General features: G+C 31.8%; 4 protein-coding genes across 5 annotated transcripts; 3 read left to right on the top strand and 1 right to left on the bottom strand.

The window, feature by feature from the left end:
* The first annotated feature begins 2,356 nt into the window (after window positions 1-2,356).
* On the top strand, window positions 2,357-6,375 carry LOC105631430 (telomere repeat-binding factor 4). Its single transcript, XM_012213550.4, has 6 exons — window positions 2,357-2,623; window positions 3,322-3,515; window positions 4,397-4,481; window positions 5,358-5,441; window positions 5,728-6,004; window positions 6,097-6,375. Exons 1-6 carry the CDS (start codon window positions 2,474-2,476, stop codon window positions 6,126-6,128), a joined length of 822 nt encoding a protein of 273 aa, XP_012068940.1. The 5' UTR covers window positions 2,357-2,473; the 3' UTR covers window positions 6,129-6,375.
* Window positions 6,376-6,582: 207 nt separating this feature from the next.
* Window positions 6,583-8,986, bottom strand: LOC105631431 (glycylpeptide N-tetradecanoyltransferase 1). The gene is made up of 2 exons (XM_012213551.3): window positions 8,788-8,986; window positions 6,583-8,067 (listed from the first exon to the last, which is right to left on the bottom strand). The coding sequence occupies exon 2, from the start codon at window positions 8,054-8,056 to the stop codon at window positions 6,752-6,754; it is 1,305 nt and encodes a 434-aa protein (XP_012068941.1). The 5' UTR covers window positions 8,057-8,067; window positions 8,788-8,986; the 3' UTR covers window positions 6,583-6,751.
* Window positions 8,987-11,542: 2,556 nt separating this feature from the next.
* Window positions 11,543-15,023, top strand: LOC105631432 (eukaryotic initiation factor 4A-8). Of its 2 annotated transcripts, none has more exons than XM_089721768.1 (5): window positions 11,543-11,705; window positions 13,033-13,102; window positions 13,207-13,313; window positions 13,561-13,991; window positions 14,107-15,023. In XM_089721768.1, the coding sequence occupies exons 2-5, from the start codon at window positions 13,035-13,037 to the stop codon at window positions 14,740-14,742; spliced, it is 1,242 nt and encodes a 413-aa protein (XP_089577894.1). In that variant the 5' UTR covers window positions 11,543-11,705; window positions 13,033-13,034; the 3' UTR covers window positions 14,743-15,023. The 2 variants fall into 2 exon arrangements, with proteins under 2 accessions (XP_089577894.1, XP_020533941.1); XM_020678282.3 differs by lacking the exon at window positions 11,543-11,705 and adding an exon at window positions 12,609-12,745.
* Window positions 15,024-16,775: 1,752 nt separating this feature from the next.
* On the top strand, window positions 16,776-17,539 carry LOC105631433 (uncharacterized). Its single transcript, XM_012213553.4, has one exon. It carries the CDS (start codon window positions 16,989-16,991, stop codon window positions 17,358-17,360), a length of 372 nt encoding a protein of 123 aa, XP_012068943.1. The 5' UTR covers window positions 16,776-16,988; the 3' UTR covers window positions 17,361-17,539.
* Window positions 17,540-17,710: the final 171 nt, after the last annotated feature.

Genomic DNA, 17,710 nt, shown 5'->3' with positions numbered 1-17,710 from the left:
ATATACAAGTGTTAAATTGGTTTAAAAAGTGAAATCAGATTTTTTTTTTTTTAATCTTATTATATAATTTTAAAAGTTAAATTGACCGAAAAGATAAAATCTCTGACCTTTTTTATCCTGTTAAACAAGTTTAACAACCAAATTCACATTTATTCCAATAAAAATTTTCACTTTATCTTTTTTATAAAATAGTTATTTTTTCTATTATTAGGTTATTCTATTAATTAATGTACTACAAATATTCATGAAATTAAATTTATTCTAAAGCATAACAATAAGAATTCATTAAAAATTACCATCGTCGTTTGTAAGTGCCAACGGGCAAATTTGGAAACGATGAATGCCATATATGTAGAATAATACTTCCAAATTAAGTTTCATTTACTTGGCAGGTTCTTTTTCGTTTGGTAATTAAGTTTATCGTAAATTTTGTTAATGACATTAATATATATACAATTTAAGATTTAAGGCAAGAAACCTGTGAATACCTAAATTAAGGGTAAATAGTTAAAATTTAAAAGACCCATAAAAATTTCTATGGGTCAATTACTGATTTACTTTATCTAGGGATTTTCTTGCTATAAAAGACATAAGCGGAAAAGAAAAAAAAAAAAAAAGAAAAAGAAAAAACATATCAAACAAGATGTTATAAAATGACGGAAGCACTTGAAGAATGTAAAGAAATAATAGAGAGAAAATATATATCGATAGGTGAATATGTTATATGAGGTTATTAATAATTAAAAAATTAAAATGTTTCATTCATAAAATAAATTTATTGTTTTGATTATTAATTATTAAAAATAAAAAGCTCTTTTTATCAATATAATAAAATTAATATAGCATATATAATTCACTTACTATATACAAGTAACTAAAATTTATATCTCATGACTTTGAAATGTAATGATAAGAACAAAAAAAATACCAAATTTATATAATGTTATTTAAATTTTTAAAAATAAAATAATATATTTGCATCGTATCGCTTAACGTGCGTGCATATGACTAATTTATAGATGTTTATTTGCAACTCCTACACCAATTAAGGAATTATATTAAATAGAAAGTTTTATACAATAATAATTTACAAAGTTTAGTCAATAGTTTAGTTGTTCTTTTTTTTTTTTTTTTTTTTAATTGATACATGGAAAGCCCAATGGCCCGAAATAACATTATGAGCTATATAGTAAGAGCAGCCCTTCCTTTTGAATAACATTCACTAGATTGGCGATGACTTTTGTGATGGAAAAAACTGGAACTCGAGACCTCTCACTTCCTACACCTTCTATAATAAATAAAAAGATCAATCAAACTACACCTGATTAATTATGATTTAATTATTGTTTATAGTCTTTAGCTCTGAATTACTTGTCATCCATATGGATTTTTTTATATCACGTCCTTTTAGATGATTTGAATTTTGAATCATTTATTTTTATTAGTTTTATGCACGTTAATTAAGTTCATTCTCTATACTTGTGGTTTAAATTTATTTTATATGATTTTTATTAATTTTTTAACGATAAAATTGCTAATTATTTTTAAATAATATTTGAAAGGTAAGATGAGATGACATCATCAAAGAGATCTCATTTCTCTTAATTAGAGGTTTTGAGTATTCGAACACTAAGAATGAAATTCCTTTAAATACTCAATAGAATATGAGAATAAAGTTCTTTTAAACACTCGTAATAGATATATCACCTTCTTTACTTCGATTGTTGAAAATTACTTGTCATATTTTTTAAAATACATTTATACCACCTTCTTATTCTGACATTGGATTGGACCGCCTCCTATGGCTGATTGCTAATTAAATTGAGAAGGGAGCAGGAAGGGAAAGGGGAGATATACTATTGTAAAACAAGAAACCCAAATACAGTAAACTTGTTTATTATATGAAAAATGCTTAGTGTTTATTAAACAACTTAAATATAAATTAATTAACTAGCTATTAATAAGAAAAAAATTTATAAAATGTAATTAATGAAATTTACATATCTCTCATCAGATTAACTGTTATCATTCAGTTCTCAATTATATTAATTAATACATACCGTCCAAATGTATTATAAAAAAAATAAATTTTTTTTTTTTGAAAGGAAGAAAATTATATTTATTTTAATAGACATAAAAATATGTTAATACTTCTTAACTCCTAAAAATATATTTAGATACACAAAAATTATAGTTTCAAAAATTATTATATGTTTCTAATAAATCTGTTATCTCCTTATTAAAAAAAAAAGAGAAATTAATTATATTTTAATAATTATTTATTATCAATAGTAACAATTATCGTTAAGGGGAAGCGGGAAGGAGACATAGGGGCCTTCCAATTGAAAACCGAAAAAAAACAAGGGAGCAAAACAGACAAAGACAAACACACAGCGAAAGTTCGGACTCCCATATTAATCTCTCGGCTGAGAGAGAAACAAACAGAGAAGAAGCGGTCCAGGCCAAGGGTAAAATGGGAAACCAGAAGCAAAAATGGACGGCGGAGGAGGAGGAGGCGCTGCTCAACGGAGTGGCAAAGCACGGCCCTGGAAAGTGGAAGAACATTCTCAAAGATCCTGATTTTGCTCCTTTCCTCACTCAACGCTCCAATATCGACCTCAAGGTTTCTATCCGCTCACCTTTCTTGCCATCTTTCTTTCTCTCTTATTATTATATTCACGCGCATATTTCTTCTCTGTATACCTGTATACTTTATAGGTTTTTAAATCTCTGTCACAGAATTTGGTGAATTTAGGATTGTTTTTGTGTCGGAGCAGTAACTGTTGAAATGTATTCACTAAACCCTAGTCTTGTGCACGAATTTAAGAAGCTACCATTTTTTTGAGCTCTAAATCACCTCTGAATTGAATAGTTTCTAGATAGTGAGTCGGTACATTTGGGTTTGATAATTTTGATTATTAGGTTACCACTGGTAATTTACCGTCGCAAAGTAAAAAATTAGGTTACAGGTTCAACTCCAACGTCCAATCCAAGCCTAGTTAACCATAAAAAACAGCAAAAAAGTAGCTCAAATATGATAAATTGTGAACTTCTCGTCAAATTTTAAGGGCAAATTCAGCTTAGAAATAACTGAAGAACAAAATAGGCGTGTAAGTGAGTCAGGCTACTCGTGAGCTATTTGAACCCAACCCCTAAAATATTTGAAATCCAAAGTAAAAAGATTAGGTTACAGGCTAATCTTGCTGTTTGGATTCATGTAATTTAAGTTCCTGTAGCTATTTTGTCATGTTATTGTTATATAGCTAAAGTTCGGGGAAACCTGTTTGCTATTCAACTTCTCATTCATACTTTTATACACAGGACAAGTGGCGAAATTTAAGTGTCAGCAATGCTACACAAGGTTCTAAGGATAAATCAAGGTTACCTAAAGTTAAAACCCTGGCACTTACTCTGCCCTCCTCCAATGCTCAAAATTTTGCACATGCTGATACATCTGCAGATGTCCTTATGGATGATCCTTCAAGCAATGCAGTGGATGGAAAAAATGCCCCAAGGTTGTCAAGTCTGTTCTCTCTGATGTCACTCGTTTCTAGTAATAGATATGGTACATAAATTTCAATCCATGCATTAATTTTTGCTTCAGCCTTTCAGGCATCAAAGCATTGAGTCACACCTTTCGTATATATTTAAGATCCGGTTCTTACTTTAAAATTTATAATAGTGGCTGTTCAATGTTGTATCATATGAATTTATTCTCTAGAAAATATATACTGACAGAAGTTTTGTATATTGATGTATTTTATTGCTGATATTGTTACCTTTATGTTTTGTGCCTTTTCAGTAAAAATATATTTAAATTTTTCTTCAGTGTGGTTTTTACTACGTATTTTGGTGACTTATTATAACGAATCTTGGATACTCTAGGATAGGTCATTTAAGGTTTGGATAAAATAAATAAATAAATAAATAAATAAATTTGAAGTTCACATGTGTAGGTTTCGTAAGATGTTGCAAATATGATTATAATATCAGCTGGCGGCCATGAAAGGGATTAAGGGAGTAACTGAGCAGGCAAACTGACCCCTGTCAAAATCATTTGGATAAAGATGCTAAACTTCATGCGGCAACATATACAGTAGGAAACAAGTAGAGACTAAATAGTCAATAGAGGATAGAACTGCCTGATTTCTACAATTATTCAATTTGGCAAATTTACATTTCATGTTAAAATTCATGTTGCATTTTATTTCATATGGCCAGCAGGAATGAAAAGTATCGCATTATGTTGACAAACTGATTTTCTTGATGTTGTTGACATATCTAATGTTGGATAATGGTCAAGTTGAACCTTGAAAATTATTATGTTGGTTTTCGCTTCTTTTCTTTTTTCATTTTCCTATTTATAGGTATTTGATAATGTTGTTCTGCCCACCAGGTACAACGCAATGATTTTTGAAGCTCTTTCAGCCATAAAAGATACAAATGGATGTGATATTGGTGCTATTGTTCACTTCATTGAGGTAAGATGGATGCTTCTTGTAATTTCTATGCTATTTATGTTCCCATTGTACCTGCATTTGAGTGGACTGGAAAACTCTTTTCTGAGTAAGAAAACTGAATATCAAACCTAGTGCTTGAACATTGTAAAGGATATGGAAGTCGGTTCATTTTGGTTTCTGGATGCATGATTGCTTTTGAAATCCCTCTATCATTTGCTCTTCACAGCTTAAAGGGGAACTAATTCCTGGTTCTGATGTCAGAACTTCGTGAACATGATTTTGCCATGGGAATGCTAGTGTTGTATCTCAAAATACTAGGAATTTGGAGGTCCTATAATGTTATTGCATGAGGTACACACTATCATTGTAGGCTGAAAGGACAAACTGATGGCAATATAAATAGCACCTCCATAGTATACAATAAAAAAAACCAAGATGATATCCTGTGGCTCTTTTGTGCTTGTGTGTAACACTGGTTGAAGTTAGAATTTGACTAGTTTTTTCACTCCTTTTTTTCTTTTTAGGGAGTTGAGGGGTTTAAGATGCCTGATAGCCAAGGATTGTCAGTGTGATTTGCTTGTCAGTTGAAGATAGAGATATATGAGTGATTTGAAATTAGAGGAAGCGGCACCCATATTGGACACTAATGTTTGTGTAATAAGCCAACTAATGAATTTTACCTTTGAACGTAAATCAAAATTTAACTGTCATTGAATCTTGGGATGTTTTTGCTTCCTTCTTCACTTCGCACAAGGCTATAGATGTATGTATGGAATGATATGTTATGGTTCCCGGTGGTAACCTTTTTTAATTTATTCTTTGAATCTGTATGTTTTAGCATCCCTATTTATTTTAATAAGAGTTAAGATTATGACCATCTTCATAAATGTGCTGCAGCAAAGGCATGAGGTGCCACAAAATTTTAGAAGGCATTTAAGTTCAAGGTTGAGAAGGCTTGTTTCACAAGGCAAACTGGAAAAGGTGAAAAGCTTTATTGAAATTGCCTCTCCTTTAATTTTTATTTTTCTTACTCATCAAATGTGCACTTGGAATCTCATGGAATTCACACACACAAACAAAATGAAAGGAAGAAAAAGAAAAACTTACTTCAAATACATTAGATCAAATAAAGGATAGATGTTTCTTTCATATCGGAATTTTGTTCTATGGTTCTTGATTTGGTACACTGTTTATTCTATTTTGTTGTATTTTGAAACACTGTATATTTGATTGCTTCTTACTTTCTGTGCCTGTCATCAATTTGCAGGTTCAAAATTGCTATAGAATCTGCCAAGATGGCGCACTGGGAACAAAAACACCAACCCCCAAACAAAAAGATATCAGGCCCCGGCATTCACAGAACTCTATATTAGCATCTGGCGAGTCAGTAGAGGAAGCAGCAATAGCTGCTGCTTATAAAGTTGCCGAAGCAGAAAATAAATCATTTTTGGCTGCTGAAGCAGTTAAGGAATCAGAAAGAGTCTCAAAGGTAGCAGAAGACACAGATTCAATGCTCCAGTTAGTGAAAGAGATTTATGAACAATGTAAGTGCTTAAATGTCCCAATTCATTTAAATGCTTTTATCATCGCAAAATCAAATTATAAATCTTTTTTTTTTTTTTATGAACTTCTGCAGGCTCACGAGGTGAAATTGTTCTATTGGCTTAGAGTTATCGTGTGTACAATTAGAAAAAGCAAAATTCTTGGTAGTTCTCAGAACCTGGTGTGTAAACCCATTTCGTCAGTGCCATGGCATTTTCTGAGTTGCACTTTGTTTCTTTCTTTTGCCTTTTTAGTTAAAAGGCAAATACGTTTTGACAGGTCAAACATTTCTCTTGTACAATTAGGAAAAAACAAAAATATCCATAATTTTGGAACATGTAAATTCATTGAATCAATTGAACATTTTTAAGCCTCTTGCTTCTAGACAATAACATTTTCCTTTTCTTTTTTCCTTTTTCTTCCAAATTTTATTAATGCAAACTATATTTTGACAAGTAAATATCGGATGGTAGGTCACAGACAAAACTAGTTAGACATTGAACGACATTTTTATTATGAAAACGGCAAGTATATTTCGGGAATTTTAAAAACCAAGGATAATTACGTGTCACAAGAAAACTGACTAAATTTGGTTTGTTTAAATAGCACAATGAAATCTACAATCTAGGTTTGTCACAGTTATCACAAGCTTACAAGCAAAATTGTAAGCAAGTTTTACCGAAAAAAGGTAAAAAATCTATGAAGAACAGAAACCTTTGATTGGCCAATGCAACAATCAGAATTCCAAACTATAGAAGCACAAGACCAAGTTCTGTGGGCTTCAGCGTTTGTCTAATCCGGTAGTTGTATAGATAATAGTGAAGTTTCCCATCACCAGGTCCAAATTTCAGCTCCTTCAAAAAAGATTCATTTTGCATGACATCGAGCGCGTTGAACACATCGAAGTCTTTGCGTTTTGCAACTATTAGAGCATCATTCATCAACTGAATCAAAGGAGTCTTTGTGGAAACATTGTAGTACGAATAAGCTGCCTTCAGCGCAGAATAATTCTGGTTGCCAAGGATAGAGGAGGGAAGCGTGTAGAAGCTGCAAAAATCAGTGATCTCACGGGTTTCTGGACTTTCAACCAGATAGCTATCAACAACATCTTCTTTTGGCAGAAGCCAGTGCTCTACATCATTTTCATCAAAATCAGGTGCAACAATAAACTGGCTCAAGTATTTCCTAATTAGTCTAGTAACTGCAGGAACATCACGGAGCTCCATCTTTCTAAACCCCGGAGTAGCAGTTGACTCCGGTAGCTTGTACAGCTTGATTGTTCTGCTCATAGTCATTCTCGCACCAAGCCTAGAAAAACCGACATCAATCAGTTTCTTAGGATTCAAAGATCTGTGCCAATATTGACAGGTTGCTATTGGTGTTGGAAGAACCACTCCAGCAGTATAAGCAGCTTGCCACATATTCTCCAAGTGAACTCTTCTTGTCACTTCCTTAATCATGACAGGAGCAAGTCTTTTTGATCTTAGCTTCTTATGAACACATAAGAAATTAATTTCTGCCATGTTAACAATCTCATTACGAACTCGGATTCTTGCAGGAACGCCAGTGATGAAAGCAACTAACTTCTTCGAGCTCTTGACACGGACACCAATATGCCAGCTCTTGAAATAGCCAGGAGGACGAAGAGCCCAGCGAAGAAACTCCTTAGAATAGTTAAATCTGAACATGTTCTCATCATCCTCGACATAATTATTAGTCAAGAGAATGTAAACTTCAGTACACATCTCTTCAGTGTCAATATCACAAGTCACCCATTCATAAAGGTTGGGGAGGTTGTATGGTTCTTGTTTTACCTCAGATAAAGGTGTTGGAGGTTCAATAGGGCCTTCAGGCAAACTGGTATCCCCAATATCCTTGAATTGCCCTACTGGTTGAGTTTCCCAAAATTTATGTCTTGTTCCAAGAGTAAGTGATTCTTGAACCTTTCTAGCTATTGTATCAAGTGCAAGATCACTATCTGAAGGTGCATTTCCATCAGGATTGGGGTTGGGAGTTTCTTCAGGTGAACTAGAAGATGCATTGCTATCAGCCATTGTGGAAATTTCTGAAGAGGCAGCCCAGAAGAAAACAAAAAAACTTATCAATGAAATGTTCATGTAGAAAAATTACCGAATAAACTGAAGTTGCAAGTTGCAGTACATTGCCACAAATGATTCTAAAAAACCACAGAACTTAGCTTGTAGACCTATATAGGCTTTATTCATCCTTGTCTATTCAAACTTCTTCTCAGTGAATTAATTGTACAATAAAGAGACCAACAAAAAAAATTAAAAAGAGAGTAGAGAGAGATAACAATTCTTTCCATCACTTGTAATCCAAAATAACTTCAAATAAAAAGAGTCATATTCCGTTTCCCCTCTGGAGCCAAGTATAACAAACATTTCTACTTCACTAAAACACCACATTGTTCCATTTTGAAGAACAGAAAAAAAATGCCAATTAAACCAATTATCTTCTTTTAAAATACTCAATGTTTCTTATGGAATCAAATAATCAATAGTCATAAAAATTCTTTCTTTTATGCTATAAATGATTCAATATATAGTTAAGTACATACACACTTCAACAAAATCAACAGAGACAAAGGAATATAAAAAAATTCAACCCTTTTTCCCCTTTGATTTTCTCAGAGACGAAACAAAAAGCAAAAACAACATAAACTCATTAGGATTCACCGAATTTCTAAAGAATCTATTGGGTACAAACAAAAAAACGAAATTGATGATAGATACTGTACAACTTACAGAAGCTACAGAGTAGTTACCTGTAGAGCGAAACAAAAGCTTCAAAGTTATCTCTTTCGAAGATCTAGGGTTTCATTGAGCCTCTGTCTTCTTATAGACACACAGAGAGGCACAGCTTTGGAAAGATCGAACAAACCATGGCTTGCGGGTGGGCATCGACGCTAACTTTTTGGGTATTTCAGATAAAGTTCATGGGTGTATTTGTCAATCCCCTTCCTTGCAATTCTTCGCTTTTACAGTTGCTTATGTATTCACGTGTACAGTAGATTTCTTTTAAACGCGATTGTTCGACGAAACGACAGGACGTGTTTTAAACGTAACGACTAATCAATTGTCGTTTGTTTGAAAGCCCACATTAATTGTTGGGCTTGAACTGTTGAGCAACTTAGCTGGGGTACTTTGATCACCGGATCGGGCTTTACTGCAGCCCAATTTGATATTGTCCAAATCCAATTGCATTATTATTGTTTCCAACTTTTTCATTATTTTTTTTAAATAACTTTTATATTGATTAAGAATTACACTTTTATGTGAAAAGAAAATTACATTTTAGGTGTGCAATATTATTTATGAAAGACTACATATATTTTTACAATTAATATTACAAATAAATTATTACATTTCTTTACTATCATGAGATTTAAACTTTGATATTTTCACATTAATATTTTAAATGTGAATTATGAAAATTTTCAACAGCTTACAAATTTAGTAGTCAATTTAGGACTTGTAGTAATTTTTTAATTGTTTTAATCATTTTGGCCCTCTTAATTTATGTGTTCGAAGGTTTATCCTATTATACTCAAATCTTGGTTTTACCCATTTGTAAATTATTTCTTTCAACATATATTAGAATCATAACTATTTTTCCCCCACCAGTCTATGTTATATTCCAAATCAATTTTTATGAATTTTTTCTAGCACCAATCCAATAATGAATTCCCCCCACCCCCCCCCCAAAAAAAAAAAAAAGAAATAACAGGAAAAAGAAATTCTTATATTTTATTAAGGGTTTATTTGAAAAAATTAGCTGTTTGAGTAGTTTTCATGAAACGTTAAAAACTAAATATTATATGAATTAACTTTTCATAAAGTGTTGTCCTGAATTCTAAAACCCAGTTCAAACGTTATATTACCGAACAATTTTTTAAAAAAAGTTTAGCGATGTTGTCAAACAGAGCACAAGACAACTTTAAAAATCCAAATAAACAAGTCACAAAACTTAATAATAAATGAGTTGACTTTTCAGAAATATGTTTTTTTTTAGCGGATTTCAAATGGAATTAGAAGTTCAATATATAATAATAAGAAGTTAAAAGGAAAGTGATAGATGCTTAATAAGCTAATATGATATTATATATGGTTGCTTAGGCAAGTCTCAGACTTGTATTTTGCAGCTTCGTTTTTGAAGTTTTGTTTGAGAAGTAACTAAATTAAAAACAAGATCAATAATTGCGAAAATGGGTCAAAAAGCTTTTTACGAATTAACATTATCCAATCAAATGCCAAAGCTCATGCGTGGATGGATATGCTTTTGCCCTTTTGCTTTGCTTTATTATACTATGCATGAACCTAATGTTGCTCTTATCGGAATATTATTGGGTATTTTTCAACACAAATTATATATTTTTTTAAAATTTATTGACCATTTCCACATGGTTTGTGAATCAAAATTAACTCAAAATATTAAAAATTAACTTACAAAGTTAAAAGCGTTTGATTGTTAGGATCATATGAAAAATTAACTCGAAAGAATATGGTAATTTATTAGTATTTGTTGATATATGAACTTCACATTCAAACAAAATTAGATTCTTAATATTCATGAACAATACAGATTCTACCTGGTAAATTAAATTTTTATATTTGTAAAATTCAAATCTACTCGAAATAATATCTTTTAAAAGATGAAAAATTTACATTTCCCTATTAATGAAAAATAAAAAAACATTGCTACCTCATTAATTAAAGTATTTCATTGATTATTTTTGACAAAAATTTTTTATAGACTTTCATTTTTCATGGTTGATTTAAGGTGATATTTATTACTTAATTTTTACTTATATTTCATATTATAAATTCGCTATTAGAAAGAATTTTATTGAATTAGTAGTTATATTTATACGGTACAACTCTAGAATATCATGTAAAGACCGTATATACATAAATTAAGAGTGTTACTATAATTTATATATATATATATATATATATATATATATATATATATTTGTAAACTCATTAGACAAATACCCTTTTAAGATTATTCCATAATAATTAAGAAAATCTTAAAAAAAAAAAAAAACTTCAATTATTTTTTGAAAAGAAAAAAAAACTTAAATTCTAGAAAAAAAAAAGATTAGTAGCAATCCATAAAGCTGCACTCGAACAAAATACTTTATGCTTTCAAAACAAAAAAAAAAAAACAATTTATTTTAGTTATTAATATTTGAAATAATAAAAAGAGAAAATATTTGTAATTATTAATATTCAGTAATAAGAAAAAACCAGACTGGAATAATATTTCTATGCAAGACATTTTTTTTTCTCCAATTATATAATTTTGAATTTTATATAATAATAATAATAATAATAATAATAATAAATTTCCAAATCCCACTAGTTTCTTAAAAGTTTCTTTCTTCTCCACCACAATTAAAATCTATATTTACCGACCAAACAAAGCCTGAAGTAATAGAATAGAAATTGAAGGGGCAAATTCGGAAATCCGGACAAGAAATTGGCACAAAAGGGTTTTTGTAGAGTAAGACCTAACAACATTATAAACTATCGCAAGTCTCACACGCTCAGTCTCTTCCCCTTCAAACTCCAAGGCGCAGATCCGAGGAGTTTGGGATTAGAAACCCTAATTTCCTCTCTCTACTTTCTAAAAGCCTCCAATCGCTCTATTTCTCTATCAATCTCTCTCTCTCACTAGCAGGTCTCTTTCTCCTTCTTTCCTTATGTTTCTCTTTTTATCTTTATATGTACATGTATATCTGTGTTTATGTATGTATGTTATTAGCTCGTTTGTTATTGCTTTTTTTTTTTTTTTTTTTTTTTTATGAAGAGATCTATATTTGAGTTTATTTTTTTTCATGTGGCCTTCACCTATTTTTTATTTGGGTATTGTAGCTGGTGATATTCTTGATGTTATCTAGCTTTTTTTTATCCTTTTGGAGGGTGATTTAGCTGTGATTTGATGCGATGCTTGCTGGTTTTTTTCTTGATGGTTTTGTTTGGGATCTGGGATTGATCTGTTTGCTTGTGTTATAGGTAAAGTTTTGATTTTTATTGTTTGCGATGACGTAATTAGTTGAGTGATTCTGAGGTCTAGTAGGCATTAAAGCTTTTGACATTTACTGGTTTGATGGTTAAGTGGTCCTGATTGAAGAACAGCAAGATGTTAGATGAGACCAGTAGTCTATTGAAAGCTTTTGGATGATCAATTTCTCAATTTGGCCTTGATTTAAGCAAAAGAAGAATAGACGATTTCTTGATGTAATCAGAACAGAATGTAATATTGGCATGTGAATCGGAAGACTGCTTACATCGGTGATGTCTTGTACTAGCATTTATTTTGTTATTATGGTTGTCTAGTTGGATACTATTTCGTTATGTAGTAGTATGAGAGTTTATTTTTTCGCTGTTTCTGTAGCACAAAAAACACTAGTGTCAATATTGGATGGATATCTCATCTATGCTTGTTTTACTTGTTGATTTCCCATGTGACAAGGCCGTAGTCTTCTCATAACATTTAGTGTAATTCAGGAGTTGGAGCTGTTAATCTTAAATTTCCACTGCTTTTCTTAATTCATGGAGAGCTGTCTTTTTTTTTACATAGGCTATGAGGGCTTGATTTTTTAATTTGATATTTTGGAGGAGTGGGTGAAACAGTCTGGTGGTGAACTTCAAAAGTATCAGAAACCTGGCTGCCCTTTGTATATCTTCTCCAGAAAGCGAAACAGAAGTTTAATGCTTGTACTCCTCTTCCTGTTTGGTTTGCAAGTTTGGCTCTTCTGTGACATTCCTTTTGTTTTCTTAGCATACAATATTTAGCAGATAACTCTGCGTCCTAGTGGATGATTTTCTTTTTGTATTTGCTAGTTGTTTTTATATAGTTTTATGTAATAATTAATGAGGACATTCCATCCTGCAGCTTATGTAATATCTTGAAGGATGAACTATAATATGTTTTATATCCTCTACCTGCTCAGTTTTGCAATTATTATATTAACTCCCGTTCTAATTATGGTTTTCTTGTGCAGTCATGGCAGGTTTGGCACCAGAAGGATCACAGTTTGATGCTAAGCAATATGACGCCAAAATGAATGAATTGTAAGCTTACTGTTTGCAACCTTTTGCTTGAAAGCATGAATTATTGAGTGTCGTATATTGTGTTTTGATGTTTATTTATGAGCCTTTTTGAACTGACTTTGCAGGCTCTCAAGTGATGGACAAGATTTCTTCACCACATATGATGAGGTTTATGACAGTTTTGATGCAATGGGATTGCAAGAGAACCTTCTGAGAGGCATCTATGCTTATGGTATGTTTTTTTCCTCATATTCTATTGCCTCTACATGCTAGTATATCTTCAAATTATCTTAACAATCTGCTGGTCATACTTAAAGCTTATTTTATTTTTCTGGAGTCAATTTTTACTGGATTCTTTGCTTGTCAGTTCTTACATGATGTGACTAAATTGACTGGTTTGTGAATACTACATAGTCTCTATTAAATTTTTGCACTTGCCCAAGTATGCTAAATTTTGCTTCGCTAAATTTCTTTTCAAGGTTTTGAGAAGCCTTCTGCTATCCAACAAAGGGGAATTGTTCCATTTTGTAAGGGTCTTGATGTTATTCAGCAGGCCCAATCTGGAACTGGAAAAACGGCAACATTTTGCTCCGGCATTCTGCAGCAACTTGATTATGCTACAGTTCAATGTCAAGCGTTGGTGTTGGCTCCGACTAGAGAACTGGCACAGCAGATTGAGAAAGTTATGCGTGCCCTTGGTGATTATCTTGGTGTGAAGGTTCATGCTTGCGTTGGTGGAACAAGTGTTCGTGAGGACCAGCGCATTCTTCAAGCAGGTGTTCATGTTGTTGTGGGCACTCCTGGTCGTGTGTTTGACATGTTGAGAAGGCAGTCTCTTCGCCCAGATTACATTAAGATGTTTGTACTGGATGAGGCTGATGAGATGCTTTCACGTGGTTTCAAGGATCAGGTTTGCAATTGGACCTTCTTTTCTTCTGTTTTCTTTCTTAATCCCCCCTCCAAGCAAATGGTTTAGGCACTTTTTGATGCCTTTTCTCGTTCTAATATGGTTTTTTGTCTTTCAGATTTATGATATTTTCCAGTTGCTGCCAGCAAAAGTTCAGGTAGGAGTGTTCTCTGCTACCATGCCACCAGAAGCTCTTGAGATCACAAGGAAGTTCATGAACAAGCCTGTTAGGATCTTGGTTAAGCGTGATGAGCTTACCCTTGAGGGTATCAAGCAGTTCTATGTCAATGTTGAGAAAGAAGAATGGAAACTTGAAACACTCTGCGATCTGTATGAGACCCTAGCCATCACCCAGAGTGTCATTTTTGTCAACACACGGCGCAAGGTGGACTGGCTCACTGACAAGATGCGTGGCCGTGACCATACAGTCTCGGCCACCCATGGGGATATGGACCAGAACACCCGTGATATCATTATGCGGGAATTCCGTTCTGGCTCTTCTCGAGTTCTCATCACCACTGATCTCTTGGCCCGCGGTATTGATGTGCAGCAAGTCTCCCTTGTGATAAATTATGATCTGCCGACTCAACCTGAAAACTACCTTCATCGAATCGGAAGAGGTGGACGGTTTGGAAGAAAGGGTGTTGCCATTAACTTCGTGACAAGGGATGATGAGAGAATGCTGTTTGACATTCAGAAGTTCTACAACGTGGTTATTGAGGAACTGCCGTCGAATGTTGCTGATCTTCTGTGATGCGAATTTTTGGTGCTTGTTGAGAAAGGGTTTCTTATTTTGCAAGTACTATTTAACGTGTTGTTTTCCATCCTGTTTAGTGTCTTAATTTAATATTTTCAGACATCTGACAGTTTATCTCATATCAGCCTTCTCAATTGCAATCTGAAGGGATTGTCTAGTTCTTATTTACTTTTTATTTTTATTTTTTGGGTCCTCTTGGAAAGTTTTGCTTGATGGGTTTTTGTACTATATACCCTTTTTACCTTTCTATAAATTATTGTCATATTGTTTACTAGTCACTCAATTTTGCTTTCTGCAATTTCTTTTTGTTAGCCAAAGCATACAGAGATTCGTGCCAATGAAAACGGTCCATTCACCTCCTAAATATATATATATTTTTTTGATAGGACATTCACGTCCTGAAATTAATAACCAATGAATGATGATCTTTGTTCCAAACATTTGATTGTCAATAAATGAAATGATTTCATTTCTCCATAAATGTAAATTGGATTATTGGAGACAGAACAAACAAAGAAATGGCCTTATGGATGATTTCTTTTTTTCTTAAACCAAATCCTATCGTTATCGTATTTTATTGCATGAGATGAGATATGATCAATGATTAAATAACACATATCATATGGCCTGTCCATTTGCAATTTGTCCCCATCCATTTTATTTTATGCTCACTTTTGATAAATGACAAAATGGCAATCAAACTATTATTTTTGAATTTTTTTAAAAAAGATTAGAATGCTTATAGTCTTTTTCATAAATTATTAATACAAGGAAAATCGAAAACTCCATACCTGGTTAAGAACATTTTGAACTTATTAATGGTGCAGTTAAAATACATGTAAGAAGGAGTAAATTGAATTAATAATGAAAATTGAAGAACCATTTTGAATTCTTAAAAGCTCTTGGGTCCATCTAATGTCAAATCAAATAATTAAATTCAATGGTACATTGGACCCATGGCGAATGCGACTTTTATATAATAGTTTCAGACATCTACTGTTCGAGTTATATGAATTGAATGGTTTCATATTTTCATTCTATTTATTTATATTTTTTTTATGATATTTTTGCTGTTAATTTATTTATTAATCTTTCCCTATTGATAGTTGGCAATATCCGGTTTTAAATAAAAAAATTGAATCGAAATCGCCTTAATTCAAAGATTGTGTTTCATTTATTTTCATATTTAATACAATTTATAAATTTTTTTAAATAATTAAACCAAATCAAAATAAATTGAAGTGAATCGAATCAAATCAAACTTAAAAATATTGTATTATTTTTAATAGTTATTTTTCTTTCATTTGCTTCAAAAATAATTTTTGTAATACATTACAAAATCAAATAAAATCAAATCAAATTGTATCCTACGCTCAATCTAGAACCAAAATATTAAGTGAAAAAATATGGCTAATAATGTAAATAAAATGAAGAATTTGAACTAAATTACACATTTTCATTTCAATCATTAAGTTAAGTTTTTTCCTAATTTTCTTTGGTTAATAAAAATTTTTTTTATAAAATAGATGGAATTTAAATTAGGCTTAACTATACAATGATGTAATTTTTCTACTACTCTTTTTTCTTATCTTGTACGTCTCTTTTAAATATTTGATTTGATGGAAAGAGAATTTCAAATTTACAACTTCTAATTCTCTGTATTTTAAAGGTCCTTGACTAGTGTTTGTCTCCTAAAATGGAAGATCAATGCTTTAGATTTAATTCTAATAAATCTACCATGATTATCCTCGGAAAATTTCTAATCTTAAAAACCAAGACATGAAAAGACCAAGTATGGTTAGGAATCAATAAGTATGTTTCTAATGTTCTAATGTTAATTGAGATAGAACGATTAAAATTCCTTTTCTTTTGATCAAAGATCTCGGAATTAAATTTTAATCGGAGCCCAGTAAATTTTAAAATATCGATAGTTGTAGAAAAAAATAAATGATATTTTAGTGCTTGTATATAACTCAAAAGGCAAAAGAAAAGTATTACAGTAAAACTTTGCATCAATATATCAATCTAATGTCAAAAAAACACATTAGAATTGTCATAATCTATGAGCTCCCAAAAATGGTTGCAACTGTTAACTTTCAATAAAGTTATAACTACTCCTCTAAATAGCCAAAGCAAGATTTTCTTTCTTTCCTTTGTCCTCTATAACCTAACCTTAAATTCTTGAATCTATCAATCTTCTGTGTAAGTGATTCTTTCTTTTTCTTTTTCTTTTTCTTCTTTCAATGGAAGGTTTTAGATCCAAGTCTTGCAGAGATGGAAGGATGCAAATAGAGGAATACTATGGAGGCAACAGCAGCAAAGCAGCACCCACAAGCATGCAAGATTTAAGGTCTTATAGTGTAAGCTATGCAGGTTCTACAGTACAACAACCAAATCCGTTTGGGAAAGAATTGAAGATCAAGAAAGGGAAAAGCAATAATAATATTGGGTCATCTTCAAAAAGCTGGAGTTTTAAGGATCCTGAATTGCAAAGGAAAAAAAGAGTTGCTAGCTATAAGGTTTATGCTGTGGAAGGCAAAATGAAAGGTTCTTTAAGAAAGAGCTTCAGGTGGATCAAAGACACATATACTCAAGTGGTTTATGGATGGAGATGATCGAAGTTAAGCATTTCCACATTCCCACATTTCTTGTTCAAGAAAAACAAAGAAAAAGAAAAAAGAAACACTTTCTTTATTGTGTTTTTGTGTGTTTTCTTTTCTTGTAATGGATATTGGGAGAGGCCAAGATCTGATGTATTTCTCTTATTAAAATCTATAAATGTTACTTAAGTTTATAGTATTGTTGTTGATTTTCTTTCTTGTTCTTTAGACTTTCAGATCTGGAAATTGGATTCTGCTATATATGCCATTGCTTGGACTTTATAGTTTCTTTGATCAAGATCCATAACATATATTAACAATTTCACATGATTTTTTAATTCTAGTAAAATTCTCCAATCCCATCA

This window comes from Jatropha curcas, chromosome 1, assembly GCF_041381405.1.
Source record: "Jatropha curcas cultivar XTBG-Jc1 chromosome 1, XTBG_Jcur_1.0, whole genome shotgun sequence".
Taxonomy (NCBI): Eukaryota; Viridiplantae; Streptophyta; class Magnoliopsida; order Malpighiales; family Euphorbiaceae; genus Jatropha; species Jatropha curcas.
This window is presented reverse-complemented; position numbering and strand designations above follow the sequence as displayed.

What these genes read in the sequence shown, in the direction of transcription:
- LOC105631430 (XM_012213550.4), top strand. Translation starts at nt 2,474, where the DNA reads ATGGGAAACCAGAAGCAAAAATGGACGGCGGAGGAGGAGGAGGCGCTG. An exon ending in GCTCCAATATCGACCTCAAG is followed by an intron (nt 2,624 to 3,321) that starts GTTTCTATCCGC and finishes TTTTATACACAG; the next exon opens with GACAAGTGGCGAAATTTAAG. An exon ending in GAAAGAGATTTATGAACAAT is followed by an intron (nt 6,005 to 6,096) that starts GTAAGTGCTTAA and finishes GAACTTCTGCAG; the next exon opens with GCTCACGAGGTGAAATTGTT.
- LOC105631431 (XM_012213551.3), bottom strand. Translation starts at nt 8,056, where the DNA reads ATGGCTGATAGCAATGCATCTTCTAGTTCACCTGAAGAAACTCCCAAC.
- LOC105631432 (XM_089721768.1), top strand. Translation starts at nt 13,035, where the DNA reads ATGGCAGGTTTGGCACCAGAAGGATCACAGTTTGATGCTAAGCAATAT. An exon ending in GAGAGGCATCTATGCTTATG is followed by an intron (nt 13,314 to 13,560) that starts GTATGTTTTTTT and finishes TTTCTTTTCAAG; the next exon opens with GTTTTGAGAAGCCTTCTGCT. An exon ending in CACGTGGTTTCAAGGATCAG is followed by an intron (nt 13,992 to 14,106) that starts GTTTGCAATTGG and finishes TTTGTCTTTCAG; the next exon opens with ATTTATGATATTTTCCAGTT.
- LOC105631433 (XM_012213553.4), top strand. Translation starts at nt 16,989, where the DNA reads ATGGAAGGTTTTAGATCCAAGTCTTGCAGAGATGGAAGGATGCAAATA.